Here is a 21,076-nt window from a genome sequence, read left to right as displayed (position 1 = left end):
ATATATGCAGATTAGGGGTCAAATGAGAAGATGAAACCAAGCTCTGAGATGAACAAGCATTTAATGTAATCTTTGTAATTGCCCGAACTAGCAGAACTGTCATCCTAAACTATGAGATGTGAAACTTAGATTTTGTAAATTCTTTTATTCTGTATTTTCAACAATCTATGTATGCTGTGAAGAATTTCCTCAACTTTCTCTTCATATTTATTTAGTTTATAGGAAAAAAAAAAAGAAGAACTCTAAAAATATAAAGTCATTACACATGCCAAAATAAAGATTTATAAAAAGGTAGAATATTGCATGATGAACTTATTACACAAAAATAACAAACACCATTTAAGCCATCAGCATGGTATTGAGATGATGCAACCATCTCCTTGAGTAAGTAGATAAAGGAAAGACAATGCCAATAAAAAAATTAAAAGATGCCTGGAGCAACTTTAGTGAATGTAGGGCCTAATCACGCAATCCCTATGCAGAAAAAAATCCTATCACCTTCAGTATAGTAAATGTAGGGCAAAAGCTGTTGAATGAGACACTTTTGCTTTGAAACTATGCTTAATCAGAAAAGGAGTACTTGTACTCGTTTTCTTTTTGCGAATACAGACTAACATGGCTGCTACTCTGAAACCTATGCTTAATCAAATACTTTGTATCAGTGTTTCTTTGTGACCCTATAATCTAAAAATTTTAGCCATTAACTACTATCGCGATGGAAGAATGATAGCACTCATATATTCTCTTCAACAACTTATGCACAAGATGGTTAAAATTGGAACAAGATGATGCAATGTGACTGTTACAGGGTAGCAGGAGGTTTTCACTGATTCTCTGTGTTAGCTGGTATTCAAGTCTGGTATAAATCTGCTGAAATTCTGTTAATTTAGAGCAGCAGGCATGGCTGTTTAACTCCAAATAATATTTGACAAACACGTACACTATTAGGAGCATTTGCAGACAAAGGTGACATATTTTTACAGGGTGCTAGGAAGAATCAAATAGTTTCTGGAACACTAAACTTCTCTTGTGTAGACGATATCAAAAAGGATGCAGGTGCAATATACACAACTGAAAATCCCTAGGGCTGGATTCACAAAAGGACTTACGTGCCTCCCTTGGACCTTAGGTGGCTAAATCCCCCAGTCAGGGCCCACTGGGATTCCCAAATCCCCCTGCTCTGCTGTCCCCAAGCCCTGCAGGCTTTTAAAATTGCTTTGCGCCTAAATTTCCACAGAAAAAGTTCCATAGGTGCCTATGTTTCTGCTTGTGAGCATGTGCACTGCAGCTCCACACCAGTCACCCGAATGCCTAAGTACCGCACAAGCTAGGAAAGAAAGATAGGCATTCCTCCACCTAACTTGCCTGTGGGGACCGATTTGATAACATTTTCAGAGTTCACCTACTGGATCAGGTCCCTATATATGAGCTTACACAAAATGGACCAGGAAGGAGGGAGCAGCATCTTCATAACTTGCAGCCCAGTGGTTAGGGTACTCACCCGGAATGTTGGAGATCCACAGTTCAAGTCCTCCTTCTTCACCTGAGTGAGGAGAAGGGATTTGAACAGTCATCTGCCACCTCTCAGATGCATGCCCTAGCTACTGGGTTCTGGGATATTCTGACATGGGGGCTCCTTCAGTTTCTCCTGATGAAGTTCCATTATGGATAAATAATATTTTAAAAAGTCATTGGCACAGGGGGTCTAGATCCCCCACCTCCAAAGAGGGTGCTCTAACCATCAGGCTACAGAATCATATTCTCAATTTATCTCTTCCTCTCACCCGTTGGCCCCAATGATTCTTTCATTAATTTATCCACAGGGGAACACCTTCAACACTGAGCCAGAGAGAGCAAGCATGAAAAATGATTCTGTGGCTTGGTGGTTAGACCACTGCCCGGGGAGGTGGGAGACCCAGGATCCAGCCATCTGCTCCATTTAAAAAAATATATGTATTTATTCGCCATGCAACAGCTTCAACAAGAAAGACTGAGGAAGGCCCCATAGCAGAATATCCCATAGCCCAGTTGTGAGAGCACTCACCTGAGAGGTGGCAGGTTCCAGTTCAAATCCCTTCTCCCCACCCTCAGGTAGAACAGATTCTTGAAGAGAGAGTCTCTTGCATCTCAGGTCGTATATTAACCACTGGGTTAAAAATTATGAATGAGGTTCTTCACCTATACCATGCTCCTTGTTAAAATGGCATAGGTGCCTAATGCCAAGACAAGGTTTACAGCTGAGAATCCCAAGCAGAGGGAGGAACCTTCCTGCAGTCTGTATTTAGGCACTTACCTCCAAGAGAGGGGAGGGCCTTAGCAAAACACTCCTTAGCTTGGCATCTCCCTTTGTCTATCTTAGGGGAGAAGCAGCCTTACTTGTTGGATTTTGTCAATTTCATTCTAAGGTGCCTATCTTTCCCCATTTTTTGTATAGGCACCCATATCAGACTTTGGGAATCCCAGTGATTTTCTAGGTACCTAAAAGTTAGGTATTTTGATGCTCAGTATTGCCATTTCTATGTGAATCAAGCCCTTAAGGAGGAACTCTGCAGCCTATTCTTGAGAACCTCAAGATTAAAATAAAGGGATTCTGGAAATTAGGATTACAATTCAATAGAAAAATTGAATGGGGAATCCAATAGAGCTGGGTCTCTAGTCAATGGTATGAGACTGATGTACAATCTACCAGATTTTTCCGGGGGGGGGGGAGGGGGAATGTATACATTTTTGCAATAGTGGAAGACACTATATTTTTTAGCATGGTTCAGAAATCCCCTCCCCCCCCTTTAGGGCATCTGTTTTAATGGACTGTAATAGTAGTAGCTAAAACACAAAAATAAGGGTGGCGGGAGGGAGTTGAAAGAGTATCTTTACTATTAGAATCCTGCACTTATTGATCCATTTTGTTGGACAAACACCACTTCATTTGACTAGAGTGGCTGGAGAAAAAAGGTCCCATTTATAGCAACACTGCAAAATAAACCTGCAAAATGAGTGATTAATAAGTCCTTCTGAAGGTCAGTGCTGCTGAAAATTTACTTTCCTGTTTTGAATTTTAAATACTTGCCCTTGAACAAAAGAAAAAACACATAACAGAAATTACTTACTCCGCCAGCCCCAGTATAGTTTCTCTCTTGTACTGGTCATCTGCTGTAAACCTCTGCACATCCACTCCTTTGCCAAGGCCTTGAAGGATTTGAGCCTGAGTGAAGTCCAGTAGTCGTTCATTGTAGTAGTATAGTTGCTTAATCAAAGTTGCTATTTCTTCAGGCCAGTCTGCATAGCTACACTGAGAAACGTGGTTTGTGACCATCTTAATCAGCTCTTTTGGGTCAGCCTGTGAAATCAATTTAAAAAAAAAAAAGCCTTTATTTTAAGTTGCCATTTTAAGATCCATCTGATGGTGTTTTCATTAATCAAACATGAAATATTTATTCCATCCTGAGAGAGATGATCGGAACTAGTGGTATTCTACATTTTGAACATAGGGAACCTCTTGGAAACTGTAGAACCTTTCAAAATGGTATAAATGTAAGTGTGACCACTGAATGCTAAATAACCTGAACACGTTTATATAATTGATGCAAGTCAAATCTGCACTGCTGTCAAACTTGTATTTGTACTGTACGAGATAAATAGAAAACAAATTTTCTTTTTGATTAATGGAAGTAATATCATAACTGCACATTTTGCAATAGTAGTAAAAGCACAAAAAGAAGAGGAAAAAGTCTCTTTATTACTAAAATCCTGAATTTATTGATCCATTGACTTGAAAGATTAATTAGCAGACCCTAAACTATCTGTATAAAATATAAGTTACCTGATTACAAATTAGCTAATGACCATCCTACAGTCAAACACGGGAACATACCACAAATATTGAAAAGGAGTACTTGTGGCACCTTAGAGACTAACAAATTTATTAGAGCATAAGCTTTCGTGAGCTACAGCTCACTTCATCGGATGCATTTGGTGGAAAAAAACAGAGAAGAGATTTATATACACACACACAGAGAACATGAAACAATGGGTTTATCATACACACTGTAAGGAGAGTGATCACTTAAGATAAGCCATCACCAGCAGCAGGGGGGGGAAAGGAGGAAAACCTTTCATGGTGACAAGCAAGGTAGGCTAATTCCAGCAGTTAACAAGAATATCAGAGGAACAGTGGGGGGTGGGGTGGGAGGGAGAAATACCATGGGGAAATAGTTTTACTTTGTGTAGGTTTCAGAGTAGCAGCCGTGTTAGTCTGTATTCGCAAAAAGAAAAGGAGTACTTGTGGCAATGTTCTCTGTGTGTGTGTATATAAATCTCTCCTCTGTTTTTTCCACCAAATGCATCCGATGAAGTGAGCTGTAGCTCACGAAAGCTTATGCTCTAATAAATTTGTTAGTCTCTAAGGTGCCACAAGTACTCCTTTTCTTTTTACTTTGTGTAATGACTCATCCCTTCCCAGTCTCTATTCAAGCCTAAGTTAATTGTATCCCAGTTTGCAAATTAATTCCAATTCAGCAGTCTCTCATTGGAGTCTGTTTTTGAAGCTTTTTTGTTGAAGTATAGCCACTCTTAGGTCTGTGATCGAGTGACCAGAGAGATTGAAGTGTTCTCCAACTGGTTTTTGAATGTTATAATTCTTGACGTCTGATTTGTGTCCATTCATTCTTTTACGTAGAGACTGTCCAGTTTGGCCAATGTACATGGCAGAGGGGCATTGCTGGCACATGATGGCATATATCACATTGGTAGATGCGCAGGTGAACGAGCCTCTGATAGTGTGACTGATGTGATTAGGTCCTATGATGGTATCCCCTGAATAGATATGTGGACAGAGTTGGCAACGGGCTTTGTTGCAAGGATAGGTTCCTGGGTTAGTGGTTCTGTTGTGTGGTTGCTGGTGAGTATTTGCTTCAGATTGGGGGGCTGTCTGTAAGCAAGGACTGGTCTGTCTCCCAAGATCTGTGAGAGTGATGGATCGTCCTTCAGGATAGGTTGTAGATCCTTGATGATGCGTTGGAGAGGTTTTAGTTGGGGGCTGAAGGTGATGGCTAGTGGCGTTCTGTTGTTTTCTTTGTTGGGCCTGTCCTGTAGTAGGTGACTTCTGGGTACTCTTCTGGCTCTGTCAATCTGTTTCTTCACTTCAGCAGGTGGGTACTGTAGTTGTAGGAATGCATGATAGAGATCTTGTAGGTGTTTGTCTCTGTCTGAGGGGTTGGAGCAAATGCGGTTATATCATAGCGCTTGGCTGTAGACAATGGATCGAGTGGTATGATCTGGATGAAAGCTAGAGGCATGTAGGTAGGAATAGCGGTCAGTAGGTTTCCAACAGAACGCCACTAGCCATCACCTTCAGCCCCCAACTAAAACCTCTCCAACGCATCATCAAGGATCTACAACCTATCCTGAAGGACGACCCATCACTCTCACAGATCTTGGGAGACAGACCAGTCCTTGCTTACAGACAGCCCCCCAATCTGAAGCAAATACTCACCAGCAACCACACACCACACAACAGAACCACTAACCCAAGAACCTATCCTTGCAACAAAGCCCGTTGCCAACTCTGTCCACATATCTATTCAGGGGATACCATCATAGGGCCTAATCACATCAGCCACACTATCAGAGGCTCGTTCACCTGCGCATCTACCAATGTGATATATGCCATCATGTGCCAGCAATGCCCCTCTGCCATGTACATTGGCCAAACTGGACAGTCTCTACGCAAAAGAATGAATGGACACAAATCAGACGTCAAGAATTATAACATTCAAAAACCAGTTGGAGAACACTTCAATCTCTCTGGTCACTCGATCACAGACCTAAGAGTGGCTATACTTCAACAAAAAAGCTTCAAAAACAGACTCCAACGAGAGACTGCTGAATTGGAATTAATTTGCAAACTGGATACAATTAACTTAGGCTTGAATAGAGACTGGGAATGGATGAGTCATTACACAAAGTAAAACTATTTCCCCGTGGTATTTCTCCCTCCCACCCCACTCCGCACTGTTCCTCTGATATTCTTGTTAACTGCTGGAATTAGCCTACCTTGCTTGTCACCATGAAAGGTTTTCCTCCTTTCCCCCCCTGCTGCAGGTGATGGCTTATCTTAAGTGATCACTCTCCTTACAGTGTGTATGATAAACCTATTGTTTCATGTTCTCTGTGTGTGTGTGTATATAAATCTCTCCTCTGTTTTTTCCACCAAATGCATCCGATGAAGTGAGCTGTAGCTCACGAAAGCTTATGCTCTAATAAATTTATTAGTCTCTAAGGTGCCACAAGTACTCCTTTTCTTTCTGCGAATACAGACTAACACGGCTGCTACTCTGAAACCACAAATATTAAAATCATTCTTCTGAATCAATGACTGTTTCCAATGTACTGAGAGAAATAACATACAAATGTAACAGCATATCCATAACAGGATAAAGAGTTGTTTATAGGTTTAAAATCATCTGTGTTATGTATTTAAAGTGCATCATTGCTGTAGCATCTAGCTCAAAACTGCACACAGAAATCAGACCTTTGAACGTGCATTATAGTTTCCACATTCATAAATCAATGGCACAGAGACAGAAACACTTTTGAAAATCTGGCCCCAAATAATTTTGTATTGTCTGATTCATTGTGTGCCTTGTACAGCACTAAGCCCACTGACAATGCTTAAATAAATAATAAATATAGCACTGAAACTGGCAGAAAATAATGTAATGTAAGTGTAGAGAACTTTTCCTAGTGGGTGACAGAGTAATTTACTTTGCAGTTCACAAGATACATGAATAATTACGTTCTTGCAAAAAAGCATAACATGAAAAATAAAGTAAAATACATTTATACATACCTAAATTACTTAAAATACATTGCAAAGGCTAGTAAGCCCAAAATCTGACCTATTTTTCACCCCGTCTTCACTACAAGCCAACTACTGATTTTCACTTTCAAGGCCCTACATTGACTATATCTAATACATTACTGAGATTGACTCGGCTACACTCTGCCAAAAAAGCCAGCCTTCATTGTTCTCTTTTTAAATTTTCAAAAAAGCACCTCTGTGCTTTTTTCCATGCTGCCTATCATACTTGGGAGGAACCCCCATAATATCTGCAAAGCCTCCTCCTTCAAATCCATCCATAACACTCTCCTTTGTCAAGATGCTTATGAAAACTTTACAACGGGTAGGTAGCAAGTGTGCAACATAAGAATGGCCATACTGGGTCAGACCAAAGGTCCATCTAGCCTAGTATCCTATCTTCTGACAGTGGCTAATGCCAGGTGCCCCAGAGGGCAGGTAATCATCAAGTGATCCATTCCCTGTCGCCCATTGCCAGCTTCTGGCAAACAGAGGCTAGGGACACCATCCCTGCCCATCCTGGCTAATAGCCATTGATGGACCTATCCTCCCCATGAATTTATCTAGTTCTTTTTTTTAAACTCTATTATAGTCTTGGCCTTCACAACAGTGTGCTGAAACTACTGCTTTTCATACTGAGCAGTACTGTCTCCCTGTTTCCATTTTCTCCCCAATCTGTCTGTATATACCCACTTGTCTCTATTTTATAATAGATTATAAACTCTTTGGTCTGGGACTATCTTTTTCTTGTTGTGCTATCACAATATAAATAATGATAAATAAAATGGATGCAGTGGCTAAAAGAGCTAATGCAATTCTTAGACCTATAAACAGGGGAATTTCCTTAGGAGTAGAGAGATTCTATTATTTATGTACATGGCACTGATGGAACTGCTACTGGAATACTATGTCCAGTTCTGGTGTCCACAATTCAAGAGGGATGTTGAGAAATTGGAGATAGTTCAGTGAAGAGTCATGAAAATGATTAAAGGACGGAAAATAAGCTTTATAGTGAGAGATTCAAAGATAATTTTACCAAAAAGAGAAGGTCCAGTGGTGATGTGATCACAATCTATAAGTATTTACATATGGAAACTTGATAACAAAGGATCTTCAATTTAGCAGACAAAGGTATAATGAGATCCAATGGCTGGAGGTTGAAGCTAGGCAAATTTAGTCAAGAAATAAGGTGAACATTTTTAACAGTGGTTTTGAGTGCTGGAACAACTTACCATGGGTTGTGATAGATTTTTCATCCCTGTAAATCTTCATTTAAAGATTGGATTCTTTTTCTTAAAAGATATGCTCTAGTTCAGCCACAGCTATTGAAACTGAAGCAGGAATTAATCCAGGAAAGTCTCATGGCCTGTGTTATGCAGGTGCTCAGAACAGATTACCACAATGATCACTACTAGCCTTAAAATCTATGAATACAGGGAAATACTTTTCTCAACTGTGTCTGTTTTCATAGTCCATTTAATTATTACATGTTTATCCTTCTCTTTCTGCGCACTCAGTCTTCTTCTACACCCCCTAAAATGACTTTTAAAATAACACTGATGCTACTAGTGTGATATTTATTGGCTATTCAACAAGAAGAACCACTCAGTGGTGGATAATAAAATATAAAAAACATTTCAGTGTCAAGCTGTGTGGAGCTTAAAGAATGAATAAAAAGCAATTTAAAATTATGAAATAAATTTTCACAGTATCCTTTTAGAATATACTAATATTTCTACATTCACATAAAACCTGTCTTCATTAAAATATGGGAGAGAGGGAAGTGTAAATACAAACACTAATAATATCATTAATTATAAACAAAACCTGCAAAAAAGGCTACAGAGCACACTGATTACCACCATACTTACGTAGTTCATAGGTGTGTCAATATTCTTAAACAGTCAACAGGCTAGATAAGAAGTTAGAATCGGTTTGTTCTTTCTAATGCTATGTGTTAAAAAAAATAAAAAGACAAGTACATGACAATCTGTTGGCTTTTCAAATTCTCTCAGACACTGAGAAAGCGTGGCTACAAGCCCGATTCCCCTGCTTCCTTTTATTAGGTAAATCTCTCCTGATACTTTAAGACAGGTGCTTGAACAATATATATTTTCTCCCTGATGCTCCACCATGGGCTTGTCTAATTTACAAAATTTTATATCATCTGAACAAAACAGGAAACAATCAAGTTTGATGCCACAGTGTTAACTGTGACTTGGCAGTCAGTGCAGATTGCGCTCAACACTGTGTCAGCTACCTGTGATTAGTTATCATCATCAAAAACAACGCTGCAGTAGCACCTACAATCCTCAATCAGAGATGAGGGTCACACTGTACCAGGTGTCTTAACTGATAATTCTCCTTAACATAGTAAGCTAAATCCACATATTCATGGATGATATTGGTGACTTCAACACAGAATTTTCAGAAGCCTTCTTGATTCTTTACTAGCTTCAAGCACTCAGCAGCTGACCTCCCCGTGATCTGCTGCACACTTTCTATCTGTCTCTTTACTGGTCATCCCCTACTACAACTACCAACCACCATTCCTTCCACAATAAGCTTTTCAAGGTTATTTCCATTTCTATGCCTGATGTGACCAAAATATATACATTTGCACCTGTTGATTTCTGACAGCATTGTCTGCTTCTCTCCAATAATGTTTCTAACCTAATCATGCATTATCTTTTCCATACAAGAGTAACCCAGTAGATGAGCTATATTTCAAGTGTGCCTGCAAAGCCCTTGCGATAAGATGCATTACTGTTTGAGACTAAAAAGAAAAATTTTGATTTTGGGGCTACTAGCTTTGTCCGCCCCTTATCCATAAAATAATCGCAAAAATTTTGTTCAGTAAGCCATCACCTTCTTCTCATTCAAATCCCTCCTTAACAATCATCTTAGCAGCACAACTGACAGTTAACCTATACATATAATTCAGTTAATGGAAATGTCAAGATTTGCATATATCAAAAATTAATAACTACATGTCATTATTTTCATCACCCATTGGTTTTTGAGACCCAACTCTCTCTATTGTTTTCCTGTCCTTTCCCTCCAATCACTCAGCCAAGTGATGGTCCTTAATTACAATAAAATACCCTCTACTCTAAATGCAAGGCGCAGGGAAAGCCATGTTTTCCTATATTTAAATATCCACACTTGAGTCAGTATTAGGTGACTGAGTTATGAACTGCAGATTGAGTTTTAGTAATCTGTGATAATGTTTCTTCTTTTTTGACATGAATATTTTACTATACAGAAGCACAAGATCTTAACATTCTCTCTTTAATATCTGAATTACAATACTCTTTTCTTCACCTGAATAGTTCAAATTCAGACAAACTTGTGTACTAAAAGGTGTTTCTTCTCCTTTACACATGAGATTCTTGACTCCTCAGATATTGAAATAACTCCCACATGGACAAATTATTTCTCACTAATGTCACAGGGATTGAATACAATGGCTATTAAGATAATTATAGTAAGTTTCTGAAACTCATCTTGCATTTCCTTGTTAGCTGACTTTTTCCACCTTAGTCACAAGTCCCAATGTGACTGATTTTTTTTTATTAAAAATTACGAAACATTGCCACTTTAGGCTAATCTCTTTTTAAGTGAGCAATTGTGTTTAAGAAAAAGTCTTTTTGAGAAATATGCTGAATTCAATTCAGTGCAGTCAATCTAGGTTGTAAAAAGAGTAAGTCACTCACCCCTTGCAGTCCTAGGACCTTGGAGTCCAGTGAGTCCTTTAGACAGGGAGTGCATTTTTCACTCACAGGAACTTAATATTATTTGATGGAAAGAAATGCCCAGTAGAGCAGGTGGGCTTGAGTATTCAACATGGGACTTTTGCATCACGTTTATCCAGTTATGCAACATACAACTCAATACAAAACAATAGAACTAGTAACTGTTAGAATCCTGTGTCCCAGTATGAAATAAATCATTGACAATATTAGATCATGAGAAAGTAATTTTGCCTCTTTCCACTTCTGTTGAGACATGCTGGTCTTAATACCATGTTTCTCCTAACTTGTTTTAGCAATTTATATTTCCCTCAAATCTCACTTATATTTGTTTCCTTAGTTGTTATTTATGTCTTTTAAAGTAAAGCTCACAAACAATTTGCAAACATTTTATAAATTCAAAAAATAAATCTAAAAAATGATACATGATCATAAAAATTATGAGGTTAGCTGAAATTAAATGTGTCAAAGAGAAAAGAAGGTAAATTATGTGCACATATTTGTACACATACACCCTTAGAAGTAATTGACACAGGTACAATATTTGGCCTTCATAGAATCATAGAATATCAGAGTTGGAAGGGACCTCAGGAGGTCATCTAGTCCAACCCCCTGCTCAAAGCAGGACCAATCCCCAACTAAATCATCCCAGACAGGGCTTTGTCAAGCCTGACCTTAAACACCTCAAAAGAAGGAGATTCCACCACCTTCCCCTAGGTAATGCATTCCAGTGTTTTACCACCCTCCTACTGAAAAAGTTTTTCCTAATATCCAACCTAAACCTCCCCCACTGCAACTTGAGACAACATTACTCCTCGTTCTGTCATCTGCTACCAGCAAGAACAGTCTAGATCCATCCTCTTTGGAACCCCCTTTCAGGTAGTTAAAAGCAGCTATCAAATCCCCCCTCATTCTTCTCTTCCGCAGACTAAACAATCACAGTTCCCTCAGCCTCTCCTCATAAATCATGTGTTCCAGTCCCACTAATCATTTTTGTTGCCCTTCACAAAAGTGTTTTAAATAAGACATGTTTTAAAGACACAATGACAGTGCAAGGTTTGACAGCAGGCAGACATTTTCAGATGTATTTCCCTCAGCTCTATTAACAAGGATATAAAGATAATGGAACGTTTTATAATATTTCATTAGCTCCTCATATTAAAGAGCTTAAAATAAATGCAAAGCTTTTCTGTTTCTGAATCATTCTCCTCATTTTGGTGTTTATTCAAGTTGTGCATATTCACAGCACAAAAGGGTGGAACATTATTCTATGATATTAGGATGACCATATCTTAAAGAAAAAACATCTCTGCATATAGAAGCCTGAACAAAGAGCTTGCAATTCTCATGATTTATGAAACTTAGATGTGCATCAAATCATGGTTTACACAGTCAACTTGTACGTTTGACTTAATTTCTGTACTTTCAACTGACAGCTCTACCATAGTTTTCTTTGTGAATTAATAGCATAGAGCTCCTGGAAATGCAGATGGAAAATGTAGATGCCAACCCCTGTAATTACGAACGCTAATAGTTGTATGTTCGGGAACGGAGAACAAAAAACTTTTCCACAATATCACGAAAAGAAAAGATATGACAACTGAATAATTTATTTTGACACAAAGTGAAGTTCATCTTGTGAACAAACTTTTTTCCAACAGTGGAAAGAATATATCCCAAATTGCTTTCAGATAGTTCAATTTTTTTATTATTTTTATGTATTTATTTTTAATATATAAATTGGATTCGATTTTGGAAAAGCCTGTGCGATTTTGTGTTTCTTTCTATTTAATTGATTGGCAGTAGAGTAATATGTGAAATATAGTTTGCTGTTAGACTTAAGACGCTTTATAGGAGTGCTATGGGCTGTTTGCATGCAGCCCATAGGCAGGGGCTCCCAGCTGCACACACCTTTATGAAGTGCAAAATACTTCCCCTGACTGGAGAACGGATGAGTGAGACAGGCATTTAGGGCAAGCTATAGCTCTGTCCACACCCTATCCAGATGCTCCAGGAAAGGAAAGTGGAGGAAACAGAAAAACTGTATGCGCACTCTGAATTATCAAGCATTGGGGTTGTGGTTTGGGTAGTCCTTACTTTGCCATACAAGTGAACAAAGATTAGTAGCTCTATGTAATTTTGAAAGGAGGTTTCTAAAGTAAATATAACCGCTATACAGATGAAGCAAGGTTTAGGTTATGGAGAGATTCCTGAACAGAAGTTAGGTCTGGTTCATGGAAATGATGCAATTGATAGCCTGTGTCCTTGGTTACCAAATGGTAGATTATTAGGGAAAAGAGGAGGTGGTTTTCGAAAAACAGAACATCCACCCCTTGGCAAACCCACTTTCTTGAGCCACGTTGAAATTCAAGAAACTCACAATAGGCTGAGAGAAAGCCACTTAGCCTGACCCAGACTCTCTTTGGATATGTAGCTAATATTCATAACTCTAGCTTTGTGCCTGCCTAATTATATTTTCCAAAGTATGCAACTATAGACATTTATTTACAGATACCTTCTATTTTGTGATTTTATCTTTCAATAATTTGCCCCAAAAACCCCACTGATTTAGATGCAAAGTTTTAAGATGGGGAAAATTGCTATTGAGGAAACTTGGAGAGATGAGAACTAAACTCTGACCTCAGTGCAGGCAGTCAGAATTTGGGCTATTGCCTGAATACCCAGTCAAAAGCAGAAGCTATCTGTAACTACAAACAATATCACAATGTTGTGGACCAAAGTGGCATGGGGAAAGATGAACAACCTGAAGGGTGCTATGCCTTGTTACATGAGGTGGCAGCAACTCACAAAATAGCTATAGTGGAAAGAGGTAGAGAGAGAGAAAATCTGTTTTGCTCTGTTCCATTTTATATGTATTTTCAGGTTGCTAGACTTTATTATCTTGTTTCTATGCAGCTGTTGCAGCTAAGTTTGTTCAAAGTAATATATTTCATCTTACCTATTAAGTAAAAAGATTATTTTTTGAGAAACTTAATAGGAAAGATGAAATAAGTTACTTTGAACAAAATTAATTGCAAGAGCTGTGTAGAAACAAGATAATGAAATCTAACAATCTGAATGGAGAATAGCTAAAATATATACTGTATAATTGTAACTGGGAAGAACCAGGAAGGAAACTAGTCCTGCAGTACAGAACAACTTCTGTATTACACAGCAGATATTAAGGAATGACTGAAGTTATTGAGTAGAGGGGTGAACAGGAATTTCAGTTCGGATGAAATAAAGAGATGAGTGACAGATGCAAGATAGGTGTATGTGGATCATCCAAAGAGCTACGTGAAATGGGTCATCTAATACAATACAAACAAAAATTGCATTTTAGACTAAACTCATTGAGGAATATAAAGTTATTTACCCTAGAGTAACTGGTGCTTATTTGAAATGTATGGTCCCTATCTGTATTCAACTGTGGGTACACATGTGCTCCAGGCACCCAGATTTGGAGAATTCTTTGAGAATTTGAGAATTCCTTTGGCCCACACATGCACCCTTGCTCTCCTTGTGCCTCCAGCTGAGGAGATAAAGAGCAGAGCAGACCAACCATGCCTCTAGTTCCTTCTCTACCACAAATCCAAGAATGATCCAAAACAAAGGAGAAGGAGGATGCGTACTGGAATGCAGATAGGGACTACACATCTCAAAGAACCTGCAGTTGTCATAAAGTAAATACTTTCTCTTCTTCTTCAAGTGATGGTCCCTATGCGTATTCCACTGGGGGTGACTCACAAGAAGTAATCAAGTAGGAGAAGGTTGCGAGGATGCAAGCAGGGAGCTGTTTGAAGGGCCATTGTCCCAAAGGATGCATCAGCATCCTGTACTAGTGAATATGCGATGGAACTCCATATAGCTGCTTCGCAAATGTCAAGTAGAGGTACTATTTGAAGCAATATCATTGATGCAGCTTGTGCTCTTGTAGAATGAGCCCTCACCACATGAGGGGGAGGAATATATAACCACTTACAGCAGGGTAAGATACAGCCCAAGATTCATTTAGAGATCTTCTCAGAGGATACACCTTGACCTTGGAGTCTTTCTGCTACAGTGATAAACAGTCTGGGTGATTTTCTGATTGGCTTTCTCCTTTGTTGGTAAAAGGTTAAGGTTCATTGCATGTTGAGGGAATGAAGTCTTTTCTTCTCTTCAGATGAGTGTGATTTTTGGAAAAACATAGATAATTGGATTGATTGGCTGGTTCAGGTGAACTTAGGATGTGAAAACAATGAAATGTTGTTTTTATGGAATATGGTGTAAGGTGGATCCGCCATCCGTGTTCAAAGCTCACTTGTCCTCCTGACTGAGTTGACAGGCACAAAGAATGCAACCTTCCTAAAGAAGAGAGACATGGAACATGTAGCTAGTGATTCAAAGGCCCGCTTAGTAAGCACCGAAAGCACAAGCTTTAAGTCCCACCGAGGAGTGAATTTCCTTACTGGCAAAAAAAGTTCCGATTAGACCTTTCCAGAATCTGGTAGTCAGTGGGCAAATGAAAATGGAGTAACCATGTGAACATGGGTGATACGCATTGATTGCTGCCACATGGACCAACATAGAGTTAACGGAAAGACCAGCTGATTTGAGGGAAAGATAGTCCAGAATAAGGAGAATATCTGTTGCTTCTGGGGAAACAAGTTTTTGTTGTGTGCAGATACAGAAACTCTTCCACTTGGCTAAGTAGATTTCCTAGAGGAATTTATTCTTTTTTTTTTTAGTAAGGGCACTTTGTACGGCTTCAGAGTGTGAATATTCTAGAGCTGCCACTCATCCAAAAATCACGCCCTGAGATGGAGTGCTCGGGGGTTGCGATGCTTGATTCTGCCCTTCCTTTAGGAAAAGGATTACATGTTGATCAGCAACTGGGATGACATGTGTAGGAAACTTGGGGACCAAAACTGTCTGGGCCAACTGGGTTGATGAGGATGACTCAAGCCCTATCCTGATGAATCTTCCATAAGATCCGAGATAGGAGTGGCCAGGGAGGGAAGGCATAGTTCTGATAGTCTGACCATGAAAGAAAGAGAGCATCGCCTTGAAAGCGATGTCTTTGGGCTCCTCTGTAACAGTATAGGTTTGTTTGAGAGGCGAACAGATCCCTTGTGGGATTTCCGATAGAACAAAAATACTGTTCACTACTGAGTCATGTAACACTCACTTGTGGTCAATAGCGAAGTGCCTGCAGAAGGTGCCCAACAACACATTTTGATTCCCTAGAAAGTGATTGTGACAAGGTGATTCAATTGCTGATGCACAGATTCTATAAGGTGATCACTTCAGCACACAGGGGAAAATACTGAAGTGTCTGCTTCATCTGGAGATGAAGGCTGTTTCATTGGTACCAGCAGAACTGCCAGATCCAGTTCATAATCTTCCTCTTCTACGGTGTTAGAAGGAAGCTCTGGTTGTCCTCTTGCAGGGGAGCAGTGGACTGACTTCCTAGTGGATCACATCAACCCTGCTGGTGTAGGTATGGATACCACAGTCCCCAATATGGTAAGTAAGATAGGTCAAAGGGTGATTGTGGAGCTCCATTGGAACCATGGGATACCACCGGTTCTGACAGAGATGCTGGTTAGTTCTAGACAGGTCCAAGTCCCTTTCTAAGGAACTATTTCTCAGGATACATCAGTTCCTCAGGGGATTCAGTCTCCCAAGAAAGAAAAGGCCTAGTCTGTGTCTAACGGTGGCATTAACAGTTCTGCTGGAGGGAAATCATGGGTGAATGATGGAACGGGAGACAGATTCCTCCAATAATTTGCATCTCCTCATGGAGTAAGGACTTCTCTCATGAGGGACAGACCTGATAGCAACAGAGACTGGGGTAAGGGAGAGCAAAAATGTCATCAGGTGTAGCACAAGTCTCTGCTCTCCCTGGAGTGCATGGGGTCCTATCCATCTAAACTGACAGAAAGATAGCACTTACAGTGTGGCTCAGGCTCCCAATGGTTGTGTTTTTTGTTGGTACCATCGGTTCCCAATGCTTAGGCTTAGCTGGTATCAGAGGTACCATTGCCACCAAGAGTGCAGTCTGGTAGCGACAGAGTCCTAGACTTGTTGGCTTTTTTGTCATGACTCTGAGACTTTGGATGTTCTAAATCCTCATGGGCTGAGCAGGAAGACTTGTTTACCTTACGTGGGATTGTATCCAACTTCTTTGAAGTGAATTTAGAGGAGGATTTGCTCGTGTTTATGACAATGTTCCCTGCTTTCCTGACAAGACCTCAATGGGGGTATCTATGGGAGTAGATTCCCTTGTTCATAAATTGAACCTTGTGTCAGAAAGTGCACTCCTTGCTGAGTCAGGCTGATGTTCCTGGGTATGACTGGGGAAAGAGCAGCAGACATAGCATCTTGTAGGGACATGACCTGTCCTGAGGCAGTACAGTCTACATTGATGGTCACTGCTGACCAAGAAGGAGAGGGAGCAAGAAGCACAGATACTGAAACCTGAAGTTCTGGACACAGTCTAATATCTGTAACTGGATAATGGGGTGAGGAGGAGGGGATAGTTTCCCAGGACAGGGAATCTAACTAATTATAAAATTTAGCTAAAACTGTCTCTGACAATAGCTGGCATCAGATGCATCACAGGAAAGTGCAAGAAACCCCACAAACACACAGATATGGAATAATCTGATTCTCTTATCCTAATCCCTAACAATTAGAGATTAGTTTAAACCCCAAAGATGTTTCACATCTCTCCAAATTTGCTAGCATTAACTGGTTATTTTTGGTAACCAATTCCTCTTTGAATTTTGCTAAATTTTGGCAGTCAGTGACATCCAATTATTTTAACTACCTGCAAAATATTGTTCACACAGTGCTACATAACTAAGGCTGTGTGTCTGTCATGGAGGACACAGAAGTAATGGTTTCCGTGACTTTCCATGACCTCTGTGACTTTTGCAATGGCTGGTGCAGCTGGTTCAGGGGCTGCCTGAACACTCAGGCAGCCCCTGTCTCAGCAGCTGCAGTAGTTTAGGTGTGGGAGGGGGCTCATGGATGGGTCAGAAGGTTGAGGTGCGGAATGGCACTTACCTGGAGGTGGAAATGGCTGGCATGTGCCTACAGCTCCTTGGTGGAGGGGCCAGGAGGCTCTGTGCGCTGCTCCTGCTTGCAGACAACGTCCCCACAGCTCCCACTGGCTGTGTTTCCTGGCCAATGGGAGCTGCAGAGCTGGAGTTTGTGATAGAGACAGCATGTGGGAGCCCCCCCCAGCCTTCCCTCCCCCTAGGAGATGCAGTGACATGCCAGTCACTTCCAGGGAGCTGCGCAGAGCCAGGTAGGTAGCTTGCTAGCCCCTTCAACCCCCTCCCCAGCACCAGCCGGGGTCCTGTTCCACATGCCGCCACCTGCCCCTCCCACCAGCACCAGCACCAGCACCAGCACCAGCGGGGTCCTGGGCCGCACACCACCACCCGCCCGCACCCCACCCCCAGCAGGGGTCCTGGGCTACCCCACAGCACCCCTGGCGCCCCAAGACTGCCCCCATCCAAGCACTCATGCCCCCCCCAGCCCAAGTTTTAGTTAGGGGTATACCTTACAAGTCATGGACAGGTCACAGGCCGTGAATTTTTGTTTACTGCCCATGATCTATCCATGACTTTTACTAAAAATACATGTGACTAAAACATAGCCTTATATATAATTATCTGCATAACATAAGATGAAAATTTTGGTCAGTTTGCCTGGACTGGAGAGATTTGCAGCCTGGATTGGAGGGTCAGGGGTCTAAGCAGATTAGTGATCAAGATAATGGTGTGAATAGTGAGGATACAAAATTTGTGGATGTCAAACTTATTTAGCTAAATCAAGACTAAAGAGACTAAATAAAGATCCCAGATTTGGACAGAATCCATTCACTACCATTTTACAAATGATAATATGTATTTTAATTTTTGAAAATGTTCTTCAGTCTCTAAGGTGATGGACAGCCAATAATATGAAAAAGATAAAAATAAAAGTATTAAAGAGAAAGAACCAGTTATAGCTTTTCCTCAGGCCCCAATTCAGGAAAGAAACATTTTAGTCATTATCAGTATGAATGTTTGTCTTTAAGCATGTGCTGAAGTGCTGTCCTGAAGAGGGATGGATTTAAGATTAAATGCTTTCCAGAACTGAGGCTCAAACCTTTGGCACAAATTTTCATTAACTATGTCAATAACATTTGCTCTCACTGAAGATTAAGTTAACAGCAAATTTCAAGATTGAAAACTACAATGCCTGAGTTATCCAGGTGCAAGAATACACTGGAGTTATCTTGTCCATACATTACTGCTTCTGTTCTCTCTGACATATCAGAATATTTATATCTAATACAAGTAACATATAAATTGCTCAAAAGCAATGTTTGCAGTCACTCTTGATAAGAGTATACACAAGGATGCACCTGTGTGTCACATTTTTAAGGCTATGATTTTTTCACAGAGGTTACAGAAGTCATGGAATCCATGACTACCAGCGACCTCCATGACTTCAGCCCATGGCAGCCGGGAGTGGTGGGGACCCCCAGGAGCTCCCAGGCCAGCACAGACAGCGGGAGGACCCCAGAGCTCTGAGCCCCCACAGGCAGTGGAGGACCCTGGAGAGCCAACCAGGCTCCCGCAGCTGCATGGTGGGGGTTATGGGGACCCCGCAGCTGAGCTCCCCATTTTCTCATAGATATTTTTAGTTAAAGTCATGGACAAGCCATGGGCTTCTGTGAATTTTTCTTTATTGCCTGTGACCTGTCCTTGACTTTTACTAAAAATATCCATGATAAAATCTTAGCCTTACTCATTTTCAACTGATGAACTCACTGCCAAAAATGTCAGAATCCTACAAACCCTTTGATGAAAAGCTGCTGGCTCATACTGAACTCAGGAAAATGATGCTGGTTGGAAAGGAGAAATGCAATACTTGGGAAGACCATGTAAAATTCAGCTTTGACTGGTCAGACACAGGTGGAGCACGTTCTCAAGGACACATGCTCATCCATCATACAAGAATAAGCACCACATTGTGCTTTACAAGCATCCCTCCTACTGATGCTAGAATAACTCTTACTGGCCCCCTGCAATCAGCACATATCTGTCCTCAGCTAAAAGGGAGTTATTCCAAGCCTGACAAAAGCAGAATAAGTGGGAGGAAGTATTCTGAAGACAGAGACTGAGGTCAGAGGAACAGAAACATGAGGGGGAGATCTAATGCAGAGAGAAAAAGATGGAGAGGTTACTTAACTTGTAAATGGAATTCTTTGAGATGCGTGTACCTATGGTTGTGCCATATCAGGATGGAGAACAGTAATCGAAGAAGGAGGTATATCAGAGGACTGGAAGAGCAATAGGGAAAAACAGGGGAAGAGAGTACCAGAAGGATGCCCTACCAGTAACCTGAGTCATGACCTAGAAAATATCAAGGCTGTTGCAGAGAAGCTAAATGAAGTGTTTGCATTGGTCTTCACTGAAGAGGCTGTGGGGGAGAGCCCCACACCCAAGCCATTCTTTTTAGGGGACAAATATGAGGAAATGTTCAAGGTGCAGGGTCAATAGAGGAGTTTTTGTAATAAATAAATGAAATATGTCACCAGGACCAGATGGTATCACCCAAGAGTTCTGAAGAAATTCATATATGAAATTTCAGAAATACTAACTGCGGTATATAACCTATCACTTAAATCAGCCTCTGCACCAGATGCCTCAAGGACAGCGAATGTAACCACCAATATTTTAAAAAGACGCTAGAGACGATCCAGGCAATTTCAGGCCAGTATGCCTAACACCAGTACTCTGCAAATTAGTTGAAACTCTAATAAAGAACAGAATTATTAGACACACAGATAAACACAGTATATTTAGGAAGAGTCAGCACAGCTTTTCTAAAGGGTAATCATGCCTCACTGAGCTATTAGAATTCTTTGAGGGTATATACAAACGTGGGAAACGGTGATGCAGTTGATATAGTGTAGTTGTATTGTCAGAAAGCCTATGACAAGGTCCCTCATTAAAGGCTCTTAAGCAAAGTAAGCAGTCATGGGATAAGAGGGAAGGTCCTCTCATGGATCCACAATGGAGAGAAGCAGTAAGTCAGGTTCCCCGAAGGATCTGTGCTAGGACTATGCCATTCAACATATTCATAAATGACCTGGAAGAGGAAGTGGGGAACAGTGATGTGGCCAAAATCTGCAGACTATACAAAATTACTCAAGATAGTTAAGTCCAAAGCTGACCATGAAGAGTTACAAAGGGATCTTACTAAACTAGGGGATGGGGCAACAAAATGGCAGATGAAATTCAGTGTTGATAAATGCAAAGTAATGCATATTGAAAAATATAATCATAACTATACATACAAAATGACATGGTCTAAATTAGCTCTTATCACTCCAGAAAGATCTTGGAGTCATTGTAGATAGTGGAAACATCTGCTCAATGTGCAGCGGCAGCCAAAAAATGCTAACAGAATGTTAGGAACC

The 21,076-nt window shown here is 40.5% G+C and overlaps 1 protein-coding gene across 4 annotated transcripts in view; it reads right to left on the bottom strand.

The window, feature by feature from the left end:
* The window catches only part of NBAS (NBAS subunit of NRZ tethering complex), a 394,692-nt gene that overhangs the window by 126,767 nt on the left and 246,849 nt on the right, over nucleotides 1-21,076 (bottom strand). For all 4 annotated transcript variants that reach the window (XM_038394647.2, XM_043510232.1, XM_043510234.1 and 1 more), the window contains one exon: nucleotides 3,108-3,337. In XM_038394647.2, coding sequence (XP_038250575.1) covers nucleotides 3,108-3,337 — 230 coding nt within the window. The remainder of the gene's footprint in view (nucleotides 1-3,107; nucleotides 3,338-21,076) is intronic.

This window comes from Dermochelys coriacea, chromosome 3, assembly GCF_009764565.3.
Source record: "Dermochelys coriacea isolate rDerCor1 chromosome 3, rDerCor1.pri.v4, whole genome shotgun sequence".
In the NCBI taxonomy this organism is placed as follows: Eukaryota; Metazoa; Chordata; order Testudines; family Dermochelyidae; genus Dermochelys; species Dermochelys coriacea.
Note: the sequence above shows the minus strand (reverse complement) of the source record. Positions and strands in the feature narration are given on the sequence as shown.